This window comes from Cajanus cajan, chromosome 1 (genome assembly GCF_000230855.2).
Source record: "Cajanus cajan strain Asha chromosome 1, NIPB_CcT2T_4, whole genome shotgun sequence".
NCBI classification, from domain to species: Eukaryota; Viridiplantae; Streptophyta; class Magnoliopsida; order Fabales; family Fabaceae; genus Cajanus; species Cajanus cajan.
Genome location: NC_138517.1, coordinates 6860794 through 6880540, shown reverse-complemented (window position 1 = coordinate 6880540; position 19747 = coordinate 6860794). Strand labels below are relative to the sequence as shown.

Here is a 19747-nt window from a genome sequence, read left to right as displayed (position 1 = left end):
GCACAGGGACTCTGAAGTATTTTCCTAAAACATTAGTGTATTGTTAATTTGGTTTTAAATATTTCTAGTTAGGGGTGAGCAACGGGTAGGTTTTGTCGGGTTCGGGTGAAAAATGTCCAACTCGTTGTAAACTGACTTTGAAAAAATGTGACCTATATCCGACCGACTGAGTTTTCGATTTGAGGCGGTTCGGGTTGAAACGAATTCGGATTTGAGTGAGTGGGTACAATTGGGTTTGAATTTTTTTGTAGACCAATTTATCTTAACGAAGATGAAACTTAAAACGATAAATTTTTTTTTTTTAAAATAGTGTATAAAAATAGAATGAAAGTGATAATAGATGGTGTAAGTAGATTCGTAAATAAAATATTTACAAACTAAAGAAGCAAAAATAAAAGATAACAAAATTCATAGTTGTTACATGCAAAAGAAATCTAAAACTAGATTACAAAATTCATAAGAAATCACAGTTGCACAAGTTGTACTCAAAATAGAAATAAGAAGATGGAAAAGAAAAACAAAGAAAGAAGCAAAAAGATAACTCTAAAAATGGACTAGTGTGTTGAGAAGTTGAATGAAGAAGGAAAAGACAAAATAAATATCTAAATTATGAGAAAAAGGAAAAAAATAAGTTACAAATTGATGAATATATTATACTTGAAATAAAGACTTTTAAGTTTGGACCATTATTGTTTAGTTATACAAAAGTAATAAAAATTTAAATTTATTTCATTTTCGGTTGGGTTCGGTTTTTAGCGGGTTTAAAAATTCAAAACCGAACCCGCCCAATATAATCCGTATAAAATCAAAATTTTAACTCGATTTACCCATAAAACCCACCTGAACCCACCCAAAAACAATATTTTTTATCGAGTTTTTCAGATTTAGTTCGGGTCTCGATTTAGTGCTCACCCCTATTTTTAGTACAATGTATCTTTCGTCAAAAATAGACCAATTTCCATTAAAGATTATTTCATATCCAAAACTAAAATTTAAACCCTAGTCAAATTGATTAAGAGAATTTGGTATCACTTGTACTATTACAACATTCATCCCACGAACCCATTGAAACCTCATAACGGTTCGAATGGTCGGAAGCATGAAGTGAACGCGAGAGAGGCCAACAATGGCACACAAAACCCTCTTGAAACCCACTCTCATTCTCTCTCTCCGACTCAACAAAACCTTCATTTCACTTCCCCACCACCCATTTCGCTACTCACGCCCACCCTTTCTCTTCCTCAACACTCACCCAATCTCACTCCTTTCAACAACAAGAAGTATCAACAACAACAACAACAGCAACAACAGCCACACCCTCTTACGGTGCTCCTCCAATTACACGAGCACCACCATCGAGGGTTCAGAACAATGCTACGTGGACCTCACGGACGAGGAGCTGATGCGGCAGTGCGAGGTGGACACCTTCAAGGCCTCGGGACCAGGTGGTCAGCACCGTAACAAGCGTGAGTCCGCAGTGCGCATTAAGCACCTACCCACTGGGATCATTGCTCAGGTTTCGCCCTCTTTCACTCTCAAAATCTCATCTTGCTTCATTTCTCATCATGGGGTTGTTGTTGCTGCTTAGGCTTCTGAGGACCGCTCCCAGCACAAGAACCGCGCTTCCGCGTTGAATCGCCTTCGATCTCTTATTGCTCTAAAAGGTGTTTCTTTTATTGTTTGTTTGCTTGCTGTCCCAGTTTGTTTCATTGTTACTTGTGTTTGTCACATTGCAATTTACATTTGGGATTTGAATCCTGATGATTGATTGATTTTTGCTCTAGACCGCAGCGCCCAAATTTAGTGGACTAGCTAAGTATGAGTAAACCCTCATTTTGGTTTGTTATTTTAGTTTTGGGTCTTGCTAACTAGTGCCCTTAGGACATAGTTAAGGAATCAATATATGGAAAACTACATTAAAATTACACGGGAGTGTTTTGTTACATTTTTCAATAAAATTTGTAATTTTGATTCCTTAACCAGTGCCCTCTCCTCAGGGCACTAATTAGCATTTTCCGACCTAAGGACAAGCTTTTGGCGTTGTTCTCATTTTGCGAGTTATTGATGTGAAATTTCAATTTCAATTTGAGAATGAGAAATGGTAGTTATACACTTTCTTTAACACACTCTTAACTATTGAATGATATTCATTGAAAAAAATGACAAAACTTTGTGAGTTCCACACCCACTTGTTTTAATGGGTTTCACTCATAATTTTGCAGTTTCTAATAAATTCTAACCAAAGGTGAAGAATGTGCTAGAGTGTTCCTTGCATTCCTATTGGACAATAGCATAAAAAGCATGCAAGGAATTGCATCTAAATATTATCCTTTTACCAAAACCTCACTTTTGCCAAAACTTTGGAATTTGCGTTCTTTTCCACGGATGCAAATGACTTGAAATTTTAGTGAAAGTAAGGACTGAAATGTGTGGAGCATACAATGTCAAGAACTAGAGTGAGGTTTCAGTTTCTTATTGAGTAACTACAATGGCAATCAGTGACGTGGCAATATTTTATTGGCCCTTGGGTGCACTAGGATTTTCCAAGGATTTATCCTAGTCTAAAGTAAATATGTATTTACTCTTTACTGATAATTTGCTAGTTAAATAAGCAAAAGATAATCCCTCCCCGCCCTGCCCCCAAAATTTCCTCTTGGTTCCTGTAATGAATTTACCAGAATCAATGTTTTTTAAAATTGAACGAGGGATCCACCTGGCTGTGGCTCAAGGTCATAATTTGATTGGTTCAACTAGTTAAATTAGTGGTTGAGTTGAACCATTTAGTAGATAATGTATTTATGGATAATCAAACTGAGGATATGCTGGTTCACAGTTTGACTAATTGAACTGGCCAGTTTAACATTGACTGTAATGTGTTCAGGGAAGCCCCCACCCCTGCATGTTCAGGATTTACTTACTCTGAGATAAATAGTCATTTTTGCTGATAGATAGTATGTTATTTTCTTGAGCTAGTCAGAAAAAAAGTGGATCTTGAGGCTTATTCACCACCTCGAGAGCTGCTTCAGATACTTCCCCCCAAATCATCCATCAGAGGGTCAGATTGTGGTCCACAAATTGGTCCTAATAACCCAAAATTTGCATTGGTATGTTGTTTGTGACATGTATCTCTTTATCCCTTACTTTTTATTTATTTATTTCTTCTGCATTCACTCATAATAATCACTATTCCAAACCTAGTTGCACCTTAACTACATCTGTTATGGTCCTTTTAACAGGGAATGCAAGCTCTTTTGGATCTGATTTTTGCAGTTGAGGGGACTGTCTCAGAAGCTGCAAAATATCTCGGGTATTTGATATACGCTTAAAGTATGATTTTTTTGTTTTGGTGTGTTCCTGAGTACGTGAGCCTCATTTGTTACTATGATTATATCATTCAGGATTTATAACTTTTGATTTAGAATATCACTTATGGGTGAAAAAATATATTGGATCTGCATATACATGAATAATTGTTTTTACTTGCTAATGAATGTATGCCCCAAAAATTTGATGTTCATTTGACTATTGATTTGAAACTTCATAAAGGAATTACATGGTAGTTTCACACTTCTCATTTTAACATGAAATTATCGCCCCTTTATTCTAGACTAATTTGTTATATTTTTAAGTATAGAGATGGTTATTTTAATTACTGGCTTACTTGTTAATTTGTTCAGACTATTCTATAATTGTTTTGGTGTTTATTAATTATATTGCAGGTTATCCACTGGGGCACTGTCTCGGTTAATCCTATCTGATGATTCACTTAGAAAGGAAGTAAACGATCTGCGGGCATCAAAGGTATACCTTCTGATGGATTCTCTAGAATAATAGCTGTATTTTATTTAATCAGTTCACATTTTATTAAATAAGTAGTTACATAAAATGAAATGAATTTCAGATGGGACTGTTAGCACCCAACCCCCAATTAGGAAATTTTATATTAGAAAAAATAAGGAGGGGCCCAAGGAATCAATTGGTCAAGCCCCTGTTAGCTATTAATTAGGCCTTGCTACTTGACACTTGACAGTAGACCTTGTTAGTAAAAGTGTAAAACTGTCAAAATTATTTAATTGGTTAGGTTGCTATAAATAGGGGCAAGGGCACATAAAGCCGTAAAGGGAGTTAGTTGGTCATTGAGTTTTTTGTGTGGGAGGGGCTAGGCTCTTGACTTAATGGAGACTTTTATTGCAAGACATTCTTGCTCTACTTCACTCTGGGTTCCACTGATCTAGTAGAAGGATATTCAGTGAAATTCTTTATTTCATTCATTCTTTCTATCAAGGACTTTATTTTTTTATCATGTTATTATATATTAAATCTAAAATATGCATACTAAACTGTTTTTCTAATACAATGAAATATTTAAGGCTTAATTATGTTTTTAGTCCTTCAAATTTGGGGTAATTATTTTTTTGTCCCCCCAAATTTAAAACTTGTGTATTTAGTCCCTATAATTTAAAAAATATTGTTTTAGTCCTTGTATATATTTTTTTAGTCCCTTAAATTAAAACATGTGTTTTTAATCCTCAAAATATCAAAATTATTATTTTAGTCTCACATTTAAAATTTATCTTTTCAATCTTTGTAATTTCAAAAAATATTATTTGTCCCTCATGACCACTAATAGTATGATTGATAGTGACAGATTAAGATGATTTTATAGTATCAATTGGTTTAATATGATGTTTTCACCGACAATGACACTAATAGAAGAATTCTATGCAACAAAATTACTAATGACATCTAAGCAGAGGACTAAAATAATATTTTTATTCCTTATATTTTGGGGACTAAAAATGGATGTTTTAAATTTGAAGGACAAAAAAAATATATAGAGAGACTAAAATAATATTTTTTTGAAATTACAAGGACTAAAACAATAAGTTTTAAATTTTAGGGAGCAAAATAATAATTTTTGAAGTACTAACGGTGAAGGACCAAAAAAATACATTATTCAAATTTGAAGGATTAAAAACATAATTAAGCCAATATTTAAATATTATAATTTTCTTCCTATGTATTAGGAAATCAGAGAGTTAGAGGGATATGATTCATAGTCTAGGCAGAAATTCTGTTAATAAATTACTCTTGGGCCTTGTTTTGATAAGTTAAAATCAACTTATGCACCTCAACTTTTGGAGAAGTTAGGTGAGAAAGCTTCTATATGAGTTACATGCATAAGTTGATTTTAGTTCATGTGAGAAACTCGATTCATTTTAGTTTACATTTTTTTTCTCTCTAAGTAATTATGAAGAAGTTTATCCATGTAAGACCAATTTATTTCAATTGTTCATGATGAAGGTTGTCTTCTTTCTTATTGAACAAGCATCTGTTTGGTTTGGGGTTCTTGGTCTACGTTGGGTGTGCTGTTTTCTGTTGCAGATCTCCTTGAAATATATTCTAAAGGTTTTGGCAGAAACTAGGAGTTTATGATTTTTATTACGAGCAGCTGATTCAGTTATGTGCTGTATAGACTGTATTCATTTACATTTTGCTAGAGGCCTTTTTTGTTTTTTTTTGTACAAAATCTTGTATTGGATTCACCAAAAATAATCTTGTATTGAAGAATATTGGTGGGTGATTGATTGATTTTTATAGCCAGAGAAATTAGTTTTAGCTTGATATATCTGTAATTCTACTTTTTAATATCCTTGAAAATCTTATCACTAGCTGACAGAGACTTGATCACTGTTTGTTTTATTATTTTATTTATATGTACTAAATGCTGAATATTCTTATTCTTAGGAAGACTAAAACGTTGTTACATTTTCTTGGAGGCAAAGTTCATTTCAGGAAATGGAACATCACACCATTGTTGTAGTTGTGTGCTCCAGCAAGTAACCTCATTCCCCAAATATGATTTAAAAAGATAACATTTGCTGTGATGCATTTCTCTTCCATTCATTGGCTGAAAAGGAATAGGTGTTTTAACCATTATTGCTACCGCTGATTAGTATTTCTATTTTGCTATAGGGAAGCTCAATATTTAATGGAGATTATAACTTCATATTTTATATATTCTAGTTATTTCATTTTGGAACATTGTACCCCGCCGAATGCTGGGAAATGTTCTTGCATTTGGAAATGCAAGGCATAATCTTTTGTTTGGTATCCTACAGTAAAATAAGATCTTATTCTATAGTTATCCGTTAACCTACATTCAAATTCAACTATAGTCCTTCTGTTATGGTCAAAAAATTAAGATAAGAGTTCTTCTATAATGTTTTTTTTTTTTTTTTTTTTTTGTTATATTTTGTTCTCAGCTTCATGAGAAAGTTCTGTATTTATTTTATCCAACAGTAACTGGGAATCTACTTTTTGGAGCATGAACAGGGTATGAAGCCTCTCAAATAGAAGCTCTCAAATTTTCATTCATTTCTTATGTAGGTACAATTTATTCTATCTCCTGCTCACCGCACATCCACAAATTTGAGTCAACATTTTGAGTATAGTTATGGAATAAAGAAGGAAATACAAAACCGTACATATGCACAGAAATTGGTCAAATAATGGAAAATTATGTTTCTACTCATTGTTATTTTAAATGGCATTTAACACTGGAAAATTGTACTTTCTTGATAGAAGATTATTATGAAATTTTATTACAGTTGTTAGTTATCTTTAGTTTCAGGGTTATTCCATTAGTTCAAGCCTAAAAACTTGACCCAGTTGCAGACTTTAGGTTTTGACTATTTTAGATTTGATCTAAACTTAGTGCAAACTGCAAAATAAAGTATATATTTTAGTCCTACAATTCTACTGCTAACCAAATTAATTCTGAATAACATTATTTTGTATGGTGTTTTTCTTTTGTTCAGAATTCTCAGACGAGGTATTTTCTCCATTGAAGAATTGAGGTTGACAATGAAAAATATTAAAGCTAGTGAGAAGAAATTGGGGTCGGGTAGTTGAATTTTCAGATTGCAGAGAAGAAATTATTCTCCAGAATTCAATGAATACCGTTGAACTCAATGTGCTAAAGGAACATTGAGATGGCAACCTAAATTTAGATCTTATTAAACAGTATAAAGTTCTTAATTTTCTGGTTCTGTATAAAGTTTTTGTTTTTCCTTGTTTATACCAAACATCAAATTAGGTTGACAACGTGAAATACAATATGCAGGTATGTTTGTAGCTCTTATTTTAAAAAAAGTTATAATTATGAATTTCTTGATTTTTTTTTACAGGGTATGTGCTTTGCTTCCTTTTATTCTTTATTTGTTTCTACAGTAACCAATACCAAATTGTTCTTGTAAGTCATGATTTTAATAATATTTCTAAGAACACTCAATGGTATCCACTAACAAGATGAATATACAACAATTAATTGGATAAGAAACGTACATGTAATCATATTCCCCTGGATTTGTCTCTTCCAATTTTACAATGATGTTTCTGTTCAAATTTGACCCTGAGAAAGGTAAAAAACTAGAAAGTGGTGATCTATACAGATAATACGCAATAGAGTGAAGGAATCAAGGTTAGAATGTAATCCATATCTACATCTAAAACCATGGTTACGAAACCAGATGTTGCCTTCGTTTTATCCAAAGAAAAATAAAAGTCTACGTGATTAGTAAAGGGGATTTCACTGAAAAATAAAATTAGACTCAAATCTCTTAAACAAAAATTTCGATTATTATCAATGAAAAAACATGAATTTTTTCTACTAAAGTTAGTTAGTTGACATCCACTTTATTAATCTCTGAGACTTTTTATTTTCTTTGGATAAAACGAAGGCGACATCTGGTTCCGTAACCATGGTTTTAGATGTAGATATGGATTACATTCTAACCTTGATTCCTTCACTCTTTTGCTTATTATCTATAGATCACTTTCTAGTTTTTACCTTTCTCAGGGTCAAATCCCCATCATGTGATTAACAAACTCCACAACCACTGGCTCATAACTCACCACATGTTTTTTGATCAACACCAAAAAACAAAAAAACGTTGCGTGGTAATGCACAGTACTACATCACTCCTAATTGGTCGAAATTATTTTTTCTCCATCTCTCTGTTGTGAAGATTCTGCCTTATCTTGCTGTTTCTTGACTCTGCTTTGTCAATGAGAATATTTGGATGAACAGTTTCCCATTCTCGTACTAGCCACCACATTGAACACGGTATGTCTGTGTCACTGTGAAAGATAACATTTGTTTATTTATGTGCACTATTGTCTTAGTCCATTACTACAACTTTGTCAGCCCTCAAATTGATGCCACACAACACAATCTTAATGCTGTTTTAACACAATCGAGTTGGAAATTGACACGAGGAATCCTCCATAACATGGATATTCCTAGCCGTCAACAGCATATACATTGTAGATCATTGGATGATTTAATGTTGCATTCTAAAAAAAAAGAGGGGGTGGGGGGTGTCATTGAATAAAATAAGAGCATGAAGATTAGTTGTCTATTTAAGAGTGAACAAATTTGTTAAATAGTTTTATATAAACTTCGATATAATTAACATAATGTGGTGTTATAGATAATTATACACTAACTATGTTCGGTTTTATATATGTATGTATACAAAACATTTACCGAAAGAAATCTCTTAACATTTTGTAAAAGTTTCATTTTGCCTTTCTTTTATAAAAATTAAGTTGATTTTTTTTAAAAGCTTTCCAGAAAAAAAATATTTTTGCACCAACTTTTCCTTTAAAAAATAAACAAGTTTAATGATGATGCATTATTTTACGGGCCAACCAATTAAAGACTATTTTACTTTTTTCCTCTTTAATATCTCACTTATTTTTCTTCACTATCAAAGACTCCATTTCATTTTTTAATGTCTATGGTATTTTGTTTATGTAAACCAACAATTATCCTAAATTCAATGTATCAAGATTCAAGAAAATATATTAGTTTATATTTGTTGGGTTATTTTATATTTGTATTTTATAAAGATATAATTTTTATCAGAGGAGCATAATCTAATTTTATTCATTAGATCTCTAAAAATCGTATACAAAATAAATATTGATATTATCTTATTCTAAAAACAAGGAAACAAATCCTAAAATAATCAAAACAAATTAAATCTAAATATATGAAACATAAATAAAAGATTCTTATAAAAAACTAATTTATTCTCCTAAAGATATTTAAACATATTTCGAACACTTCTCCTTAACTAAATATCTTTATCACCTAATTCAAATTTGAATTTCAAAACCTGCCTTTTCTCTTTCTGATTGGTTTCTTCTTTTTGTGATTTTTGTTGTAATCTTTATTGAGTGAGACCATTTTAGCATTTGTCTAAACTTCTCTTTTGAAGGTGTTTTTTATCATCTTCATTCTCCTCTTGATCATCAAACTTGTTTTGAAGACATGCATCTTTGTGCTCTTCACTCGTATCTTAATTTATAATTGACTCCTCCTTCTCCAAATTTAAAGCAAAACTCGCCTTTCATATGAACATCAAATACTTCTTTATTTTTTTTTATATCTTTAATCACACAATTTTTATCTTCAAATAACACTTTATTGCCTTTTCCCAACAACTGAGCAACACTCAACAAAGTTTGATTAATATCAAGAACGTATAAAACATCAGATATTAATTTTAAACCTGAATGACTTTTAATAATAATTGTTCCTTTGCCTTTTATTGTAAAGTCTTGCTCCATTCCCCATTTGGACTTTAGAGGTATCAGTTCTGTTGAGTTCTTTGAAGAGTTATCAGTTATAAGTCATATGGTTTGTACAACTACTATCAATAATCCATACTTTTGAAGATTTTTTGGTCATAAAGCATGACATTGAGAGTAGTTGTTCTTCTTCCTCTTCTTGTTAATCTTCAACAATGTTGGCTTCTTTTTGTTGCTCATGAGATTTGGGTACATATTTTAGGAGTCCTAATTGTTTGCACTTGTTACATTTTGAATTAGCTCTCCACCAACATCTCTGTTGTGGATGATTAGTCCTTTTGCAATAAGGACATGTTAGAAAATTTTGAGTGCTATTATTTTAACTGTTCTCTTAGAACAATTACTTCTTATTTTTGCCACCGTTGTTCTTCTATTTGGCTAAATATACACCCTCCACAGTTCCTTCTTGTCTCATAAGCCTCTTTTGTTCTAATGCTTGCAATGCACGTAGCACCTTTGCCGAAGTGATCTTACTCAGATTCTTTGTGTTCTTTAAGACCGCTATTGAAGCTTCATATCTTTGAGGTATAGTTACTAGAATTTTTTCAATAATTCTAGAATCAAGAAATTGTAATCCTAGCAATACCAAGCAGTTTGTTTGAGTATTGTTTGATTGTCTCAGTCTCCTTCATTCTTTGTAACTCAAATTCTCTCATTAAATTCAATACTTGCATGTTTTGAATCCTTTCATCTCCAACATATTCTTCCTTTAAATAATCTCAAATTGTTTTTGCCAATTTGAGAGTCATGATCCTCGTGAAAATATTTTGTGAAACACAGGCAAAGAGACAACTTTTTGCCTTTGCCTTCTTGATTTTCCTTTCCTTGTGAATTTTTATTTGGGCTATGGTAGGATTGTCTAATAACGTGGAAACATTATAATCTTCTTCTACAGTTTCCTAGAGATCTAAAGCTTCTAGGTATATCTCCATTCTCATCGCCTAAAGATCATAACTTTCTCCATAAAAAATAGGTGGAAAAATTTGTGAAAAATTTATTTTTGCTTCCATCTTCACATGTTGTAACCTTAGCTCTGATACCGATGTTGAGTTATTTTATATCTGTATTTTGAAAGATATAATTTTTTATCAGAATAATATAATCTAATTTTATTCATAAGATCTTTATTTATAGAGAAAAATTATCATACAAGATCAAATATTGATATTATCTTATTCTAAAAACAAGGAAACAAATATTAAAATAATCAAAACAGATCAAATCTAAATATTTGAAACATAAATAAAAGATTCTTATTAAAAATTAATTTATTCTCCTAAAAATATTTAGTCATATTTCTAACAATATTTGATTAAAATAGTAAAAAATGTTGGTTTTTGGTTTTCCTTTTCCTAAACTGTTTTTTTTGCTGTCAAATCATCAGATCACCCGTTGAATTGGTGAAATAGAAAACTTACCTATCAGTCTCACACCAAGGTCAGATTTCGCGACCATGGTTTAATCCATGTAATTTCATTTATGTTACCTTTTATGTCTATAGTTTTTATTTTACTATTACTTTGGTAGTTGTTCATTAGCAAATAACATTGTTACTCTCAAGTCATGTGATTAGAGAAATTATTAAGTAGTGCCAAAAATATTCATAATTTTAGTTAATTAATATATAATATGCATTTAAGTTCTTTAATTTACAAACGAAATTAATAATATTTGATTACGTTTAATATAAAAACTAATTAGGAGCCATATAATCTATGGTCACCTAATAATTTCTTGTGTTACCATGAGTATGCATCTCTAATCAATCAATAGTAATGTCATCAATTTCTCTCTTTTGACTTAACGTTTGGTTTTTGTTGTGTTTGATTTTACTTCATGTTGAAATTCTGATCTGACCAAACTACAGTACCTTGAGGCACAAACATATAGGATTATTATTGGTAGAATAGAATATTGCAACAACACTTTTCTCCTTTGGATCTCTGTGCCAGTGGGTGGGGCTTCAACTTCCCTACCAAAAGCAAAATGAAAGTTGCATGATTATATGGAAAACCTGTGGATGAGAAGAAAGATTTCTCAAAGTCAAAATTATTTTGTATGTTGCGAATGGCAAGAGAGTTAGATGCGGCAGAATCATATTCTCAAGAGAATAAGGTTCTTTTCCACCTTCCACCATCCTCCACTTTTTCCCTCGTTGACTCTTCTAAAATGACATTAAAGTCTATTATGCACTAAACCCCCAAAACTTGAAAGCCTTCCAAGGCAAACTTTATTATTCAATGTTTGTTATTATGATATTGATAGCAATCAATTGGATCTTAGCTTTAACAAATGAAAGCCTTGATGACTATCCTTTGATTAACTCCTATACAAGCCTTTTGGTGCTGTGGCTAATTATTTACTTTGTTCTTATCCATAAATAATTGCTACATGAGTTTTATAAGAAAAAGAAATTTGGTCAGAGAGAAAAAGGCTACACCTAGGGGAAGGTAAAATATCTTTTTAAAGGTAAAAACTAGATACAACTAGGAATAAGGGGAAAACAAACCCAAGAATGCTTATGACTTTTGCATGTATGACATAGCATCTCCTTTACAGCAGCCATGTGCATAACATCGAAGATAAATAATAAGAAAAAGGCATCCAAATGTAACAGGCTTAGGAGGGTAGATGTACCTAGCCTTATTCCTACAACCTATGACCTCCAGGTCACAAAGTAGCAACCTTCCTATTGAATCCTAGAATATTTAGAATTTGTTATACAAACTTAAAAGAGTTTTTTAGAGTTTCTTTATTGAAAATAAAGAGGTTTTTCCATTATAGAAACTATTAAAAACTCTTAAATTAGTATCCGAATAGACTCTTAGTGTGTTTAGTTCAACATGTTGAAACATTTGATTTATGTCAAACCAAAAGCTATTATGTTACTTCAGTGTTTTTATTTGATTTGACCAGAAAAATTGAGTGTGCATAGGTTAAAAACACTAGTCCAAACACCCTATAAGCAGGTATGATAAACTCTTAATTATGCTATGCAAACATTCCACCCCAAGAGATTGTTTCAAATAATTGCTGCATAATTTTAACCAAACAATCATTTTACATCAATCTCTTCAATTCACTACATTAACATGATCGTGTTTAAATGAAAAGAACGATTAGGAGATTAAATTTGGCAATTTCATTAATCTTGCTTGCATTTCTGTCACTTCAAGAGGGCCAACAAAGAAACGAAGCTCTTCCTTTTGTATTATACTCGTTGACTTTGCACGTGGATTATTGCCCTTCTAAAATAGGATATTGCAGTGTTGTTGGGTTTGTAGACTGCTAAGCCATCCCACACAACAATCTAAAAAGTAATAAAACTATTTTATATGATGAATGTTCTTGTCCACATTACAATTCCGTGTTTAAAATATGAAAGATTTGATTCTGCAATTTGTACTGCTTCCAAATTTTTAAGGCCACACTTTTTCTCTCACTCCTCTCCCCACCCACCTTTATATGTGTCTACACCTCCAACTTCTTACCTCTACACATCAAATTGTGCCATTATTCTCCCTAGCAACATTGCACAAGTCCTTCTCCTTTTCTCAAAAGGAAGAAGAATAACAATGGGTGTGGATATACAAGGCAAGCTTCGATTAGCCCTTGGCTCAATGAAAGATCATGCCTCAATTGGCAAGGCCATGATGTACCATTACCACCATGATGGCTTTTCCAACATAGAGATTGCAGTGCTGCGTGCCACAGGCCATGACAATGGCACCATTGATGACAGATACATGCATGAAATCCTCTTCCTCGTGTCAAATTCTCCAGGATCTATCCCCTTCCTTGCCGAAAGGATTTCGCGCCGCCTAGGCAAGACTAAGGATCATGTTGTGGCCCTTAAAACCCTTGTCTTGATCCATCGCCTCCTTAGAGGGGGAAACAGGTCCTTTGAACAAGAGCTATGCAAGGCACACGTCTCAGGTCACCTACAAATTAGTACAAGGTGCTTCACAAGGAGTTCTGACCCTTCAGTTGGTTTCTTACACAAGTATGCAGCATATCTTGAAGAGAGAATGAGTTGGCTCATCAACCAAGCAGGCAAACTTGAGCCTGTGATGTCCAAAGGGTTAGAGTTTAGGCGCTATGATGAGAAATCTATTGATATGGCATTCAGAACATTACCAAAATGCCAAGTGCTTATTGATAAGGTGTTGGAATGCTCACCACATGATGTTTTGTGCTCAGATCATAGCTTGGCTCAGGCTGCTATGAGCAACACCTTGAGGGAAAGCTTCCAAGTTTACATGACATTCTCTGAAAGCATTGCTGCTCTTGTCAACATGTTTTTTGATCTAACAGCATCAGCCAGAGGACTAGCATGTGAGATACTCAAGAAAGCTTCTCTGCAGAGTCAAGGGCTTCATGATCTGTATGAAAGTTGCAAACAAGTGGTTGAAAACAAGAACTTGGATTACCCTTCTGTTCAGATAATCAGCATGAATCATGTAGTGGCATTGGAGCAATTTGGTAGTCCACAAAGTGAACTTGCAGGTTCACATGTCTCTCTATCTAGCATCTCAAGGCCACCTCCAATTTCAGGCCACTTTACAAAATCAAAAGAGATGGAACTATCAGTGGCAGCAGAAGAAAGCAAAAGGAATATTGAAGAGAAAATTGATGTAAATTTGTCACCAACACCAACACCAACTCTTTTTCATTGGACACTAGAGACTAAAATAAGCATGGTTTGGGTGGTGTTTGAAGATGAAGTTCCCAATGAATCACAGGTTCTTCCAGCACAGCAAAAGCTTGGAGGTGTTGAGGAAATAAAAAGTGAATATGGTAGGCCTAGTGTGTTCCTGAATCCATTTTCATCTAGTATTCAAACAAGCATGTCTTCAAAGGCATGAGGCTGCTTAATCAACAAAGTTGGTTGAGTTCTTCAATGGTTTTGGTAAACTAAATAATACTGTGAATCTGAATCATTTCCCTGTTTTACACCATATTATGATGGAAAAGTATATGGTGCTATAGCTTCTGCATACTTCATAAACAACTGTAACATGTGAGTAAATGCTACTGTAAGAAACATGGGGCAAAAATGTTTGGAAGAGTGCTAAAATAGAATAGGTTGTTTTCAGCTATGTGTAATATTATTTTCATAGTTTAATTGTTTTCTGTAGGTACAATGTTTTGGGTGATTAGAGAAAGGAAATTATTATTGTCATCTTTTGTGGGTCATATACTTTGGTGTTAATTTTTGTGTTCAAAGCTACGGTTTAATTTCTTTCTCTTTATAACAGATATATAATTATATTGTATGTGATTATTCTGGTGCAAAGAATAACCATTTTATTAAAAGTAAAAACTATAGTCCTCCAGTATAGAAGACAACGGGCACAAATGGTACAAGATTTGGTTTGAGTTTGTGGTCCTCATGATACAAGTTTGATATCTCCTACAATCATAAAATTTTATTTTGGTGGACATACCTATTCAAGAAAATCTCTTGAATTCAGACCTCTTGTGGGCTTCTACTAATCCTAGTTCCACAAGTGAAGGTTTAAATCAAATTGAGCATGACTAACTACTAAGTGGACAGTGGCATTTGATCAAAGGATCTCCAACATGTTATTAGCTCTCTCCCTCGTAGTCATGAAATGTCATCCCTTATCTATTATTTTTACTTTAAAAAATATAGAAAACAATAAAAACTATAATTCCCTAATTATGAAAAGTGACATCAAAATTATTTTTTTATTATGAAATTTTGAGAAAATTGATGATGAAAACTTTGGTTGAGGAACTAAATATCGCATTTCATAATTAAGGAACTACGGTTATATTTGGATACTAAAATTTGAAATTTTTTTAAAATTGAAATTCATGAAATTTAAATAAAAATGTAAATTTCCATTTGTTTTATCGGAAAAATAAATTTAATTATTTTTAATTCTTAATTTGGATAGAAAATTTTAATTTTCACCTAATATAAAACTTATACATATTTGGATAGGGGAGGGATTCACTTAGTTAAGAGTAATTTTTGGTAGGGATATACCACTAATAACTCATAATCTGTAATAAATTTTAGTGATTTAATTGTTAAAGTAAAAGTTCTTATTATTTTAATGAAGTGTACAAAATTTTGCAAAATTTGAAAATTAATTTATACTCCATTACATAAGTTCAAAGCCATGTGACAATAAAGATGGTCGCAAGGACAATAACAAAATGATGATAGTGATTATGATGACTCATATTAACTTATATTACATATATTTAGTTGGATATCTAGATGTACTGAAATAATTTTAAAATTTCTTAATATTTATTTACTTAAATAAAATTTTAAAGAAATTTTATGAACTTCATTTATTAATATGTTTATTCTAAGGGGACATTTTTTCATACACGAAAATAATGATTCATGGGACTTACAAATTTTGGAAACCACGATTTTTAGAAATAATTAAAATATGTTTGGTTACTTATGAAATTCCCTGAGAATATTTATACATATTTCCTAGAAATTAAAATTTTTTCATGTTTGATTGCAATTGTACGTATATAGATATTTTTCACAAAAATATCTTTTATTAAAATAATCTCGTTAGATATATTTATTTATTCAAATATTATTACAAATATGACATTAAACTTTTTTTAATGATCTAATTACTATTTGATGATAATAAAAAATTGATTACATATATAAACAAATTATATATAATAGTATTTGCAATTAATAAAACTTAAATTATTTTAAAAAGTTTATAATTTGTAGTTAAAGTTATTTAAATAAGTGTTAGGTCAAAAGATGATCTTAGACTCCTTAGGATTTCAAGTTTTAATGTCAAAAATCAAATGTTTTTTAGAGAAAATTTTTGCAAATAAAGCACTAAGATGATTAAGTTATCTAGCCAAACGAATTACTTAATATGAAAGACATGTTTTGATTTCATATCCTTTATGATGTTTACATAATCACTTACATCTATATGATTTCTTAACAAATTGAATCAAAAAGTTTCTACAATGCTCACATTCAACTAAAAGAAACAAAAGAATGCTTGATCCCCCAAATCATGGAAAATGCCAAATAAGGTTGTTCAAAACTACTCTTACCTGACACACACATGATTCCGTTCATTTGGTACTTAAAAGGTGATATATAATTTCATTAATCAAATAAAAGTGACGATTTGATAAAATATATTTAATATACCAATGAAAATTTCTCTCCATAAGGAACAAAGATGAAGACATACAAAACAAACCTGTGAGAAATGTTTAAGGATTCACAATGGTTATCTTCATTGAACCACCTATATAAGGAAGCATGATGATTCAAAAAGAAGAGGAACAATTTTTATTGAACATATTAATATTCATTCTTTCTATAAATCAACCTTGTATTATACTAGTTGTATCACATCTTGAAAATAAGACGGGACATTGTTATCTTACCCAACTATAATTTAGTGTTATTGTTTTGAGCTTGGAGAGACTTGCTTTTAAAAGAATATTTAGTTGTTGAATTCTAGAAAGACTTTGTGTTAAAAGAATCCTTAGGTAGTTGCTTGAAGAGGCAAGTAAAAAAATACTTTGGTTTGAGCCAAAAGTAGCTTGGGAAAAGAATATTTATATCTTTGTATAAGATAGTGAAACTTGATCTCATTAGATCAAAACTGAACGCATAATCTTGGTGGTTGAGATGAATCAGTATAAAAATATCTTGTTTATATTCTTATATTTTCGTATGCACTCCTAACTATAATGATACTACTTTGTTGTTTCAAAACACGTAAGTTTTTGATTGACATTATTCAACCCTTTTTTAGTGTCTTTCTTTTCTCTACAATAAGAATTCAACAAAAGAAATAAACATAGAAAAATGTTACCTTATAATTAAGGATCAAATTATATTATTTTATTTTATTTAAAAAATAAAAAAGTTTTTTATACCAAAAATAAAAAAAATATTATCAAATACCATTAAACTATAGAAGCAAAATACACTTTGATAATATTATTAAAATTAGCAAGTCAAGAAAATAACAAGATATAAGAAAGAGAAATATAAATTAGAGATAGGGGAGAGAAAAAGAGAAGGAGGGAGAGAGGGAGAGAGAGCAAGAGAGAGGGAGAAAGGGAAAAAGATAGAGAGAGAAATAAAGGGAGAGAAAAATAGAAGGAAAGAGTAAAAGAGAGCCAGAGAGATACTTTGGAAGATACAACTCGATTATGTGACATCCTCTACCCTTTATGGACAAATTCAATATTATAAAATAATAATCTAAAAAAAATACTTCATTTAATAATTGAAACTGTGGGTAAAAGGTACCACATTCACAACTTCAAATAACAAGACTAGAAGTAAAACAATTATAATGAATAACAACTATTGCGAAAATATTTTCTTAAGAAAATAAAATAAAGTTCTAGTACAGCAATGAAACGAAATAGTCCTTATCTAAAACACTAATGTTACCTCTTATCATAGCGATCCCAGCAAAAAGGCTTACACATCTCCATTACCATAATCAAATTCATCCACACATACATAACAAAACAAAACACCAAAAAAGAAAAGGGGAGTGAAAAATATCTCTTTGGCTACCGGTATAGGAAATGATCACGTAACCACACACATACAATAACATACTATAAAACATACATATAATTCATCAACAATTATTCTATATATCTATAACATTTTAGCAATCAAAGCAATAATCATTTAGTCACATTCTATTACATCACATCTCTTTACATATTAAAGTCTAGTTCAAACACAATGGATATGTTATATTTATACAAGGACAAGACTATCCTAAACTACAAGCATGTGACGCTAGTAAAATCACTTTATCTTTACCCAAAGGCTGAGTAGTCTAGGAATACATGTCAGGTCAAACCATCACAACACTCTACAATAGAAGGATAAACACCTAGGGTTTTGCTGGTATAGTTGAGTCACATAAGATCCACCCCATGCATACAATGGGCGAGACTGAGGCTTCCCTAACCAAATTATCCCCGAGGATTGATTCCCAAACTTTTACACGAGGGGGCATTTCCTAGCAGCGTATTTCATATTGTATCCATCACAAAAACACATAATGTACATGATGCATGTCACAAACTTTATGCATGGGCATACTAATCAAATTCACATTTCTCATATACTCAATTTCACATTACACTATTCACATCCCTGCTAGGCAATTTAACCAAACTTTCACACTTTTAAGATATATTTAGACTTAATCACATCATTATTCGCACTTTTGTTACATAACACATATATCACATTTTCAAGGATTCACATTAGCATCATACACATTTTTAATTTTCCATACTACATCCCTAAACAGACATACTTCATTTATCATAATCAATTAGTTGTTCATATAGTTCACCTATTAAGATTTATTCACATACATTAATCAACTACATACAATTCAGTTGTAGGCACAAGGTAGTGCTTGACGTGGTATTGTCAAGTTTTTTTCTATAGAACTTATGAATTAGGAATGATACACTTATAATTACAACACTACTAATTTATATCATATTAAGGGGATCTAATGCATAATTGTTTCATTCTAGTCTATAGGTTTCCTATTCATATTTGTTTCTCTAATAATTTGCTTTGTATTAATTCTTAGGATTCTCTTGAGAATCCACAGACACTCATATATTTACAATCAGAGACAATATCATAGATAGCATAACAACATAATCATAACACAAGGGAACAACAAATACATATTTCAATCACAAACAAGTTTTGGATTTAATTCCTCATGAATTCATTCACAAACAACAAGATTAAGGGTTAATTCGACTATCCAATACATAACCCACACTCGAAGCGAGATTCTCACTCCTCTTTATCTTAATGGATGTCAAACTCTTTATTCAAGTCTCCAAGATTGCCTTTGATAGTCTCCAAGGTTGTCTTCAATTTTTCATCCTCTAGATCATAAGGCACGCATTAAAAGTGTTTTTTAGACAACTCTAATCTTACGTATTTATATAAAAACATTAACCCTAACTCATTCATCGACAAAAGTCCAATTAATTATTTCTTATTATTTTAAAAATAAGAAAATAATAACTATTA

At 31.5% G+C, this 19747-nt stretch overlaps 2 protein-coding genes across 11 annotated transcripts; both read left to right on the top strand.

Moving 5' to 3' along the window:
- The first annotated feature begins 1020 nt into the window (after window positions 1–1020).
- LOC109795077 (Class I peptide chain release factor) lies at window positions 1021–7187 on the top strand. Of its 10 annotated transcripts, none has more exons than XR_003803079.2 (8): window positions 1022–1516; window positions 1589–1664; window positions 2974–3104; window positions 3237–3307; window positions 3720–3801; window positions 5749–5840; window positions 6337–6386; window positions 6822–7187. XR_003803079.2 is itself a non-coding variant. In XM_020354489.3 (7 exons), the coding sequence occupies exons 1-6, from the start codon at window positions 1127–1129 to the stop codon at window positions 6355–6357; spliced, it is 771 nt and encodes a 256-aa protein (XP_020210078.2). In that variant the 5' UTR covers window positions 1022–1126; the 3' UTR covers window positions 6358–6386; window positions 6822–7187. The 10 variants fall into 10 exon arrangements, 5 of the variants coding, with proteins under 5 accessions (XP_020210075.2, XP_020210078.2, XP_020210076.2 ...); XR_003803078.2 differs by having other exon boundaries at window positions 6337–6390; XR_014433568.1 differs by lacking the exon at window positions 5749–5840 and having other exon boundaries at window positions 1021–1516; window positions 6267–6386.
- Window positions 7188–12158: 4971 nt separating this feature from the next.
- On the top strand, window positions 12159–14856 carry LOC109794444 (ENTH/ANTH/VHS superfamily protein). The gene has a single exon (XM_020353896.3). The coding sequence runs from the start codon at window positions 12996–12998 to the stop codon at window positions 14523–14525; it is 1530 nt and encodes a 509-aa protein (XP_020209485.2). The 5' UTR covers window positions 12159–12995; the 3' UTR covers window positions 14526–14856.
- Window positions 14857–19747: the final 4891 nt, after the last annotated feature.

Coding starts and splice junctions, on each gene's coding strand:
- LOC109795077 (XM_020354486.3), top strand. CDS start 1,127: ATGGCACACAAAACCCTCTTGAAACCCACTCTCATTCTCTCTCTCCGA. Junction 1,665..2,973: donor ATCTCTTATTGCTCTAAAAG/GTGTTTCTTTTA, acceptor TTCTTGAGCTAG/TCAGAAAAAAAGTGGATCTT. Junction 3,308..3,719: donor GAAGCTGCAAAATATCTCGG/GTATTTGATATA, acceptor ATTATATTGCAG/GTTATCCACTGGGGCACTGT.
- LOC109794444 (XM_020353896.3), top strand. CDS start 12,996: ATGATGAATGTTCTTGTCCACATTACAATTCCGTGTTTAAAATATGAA.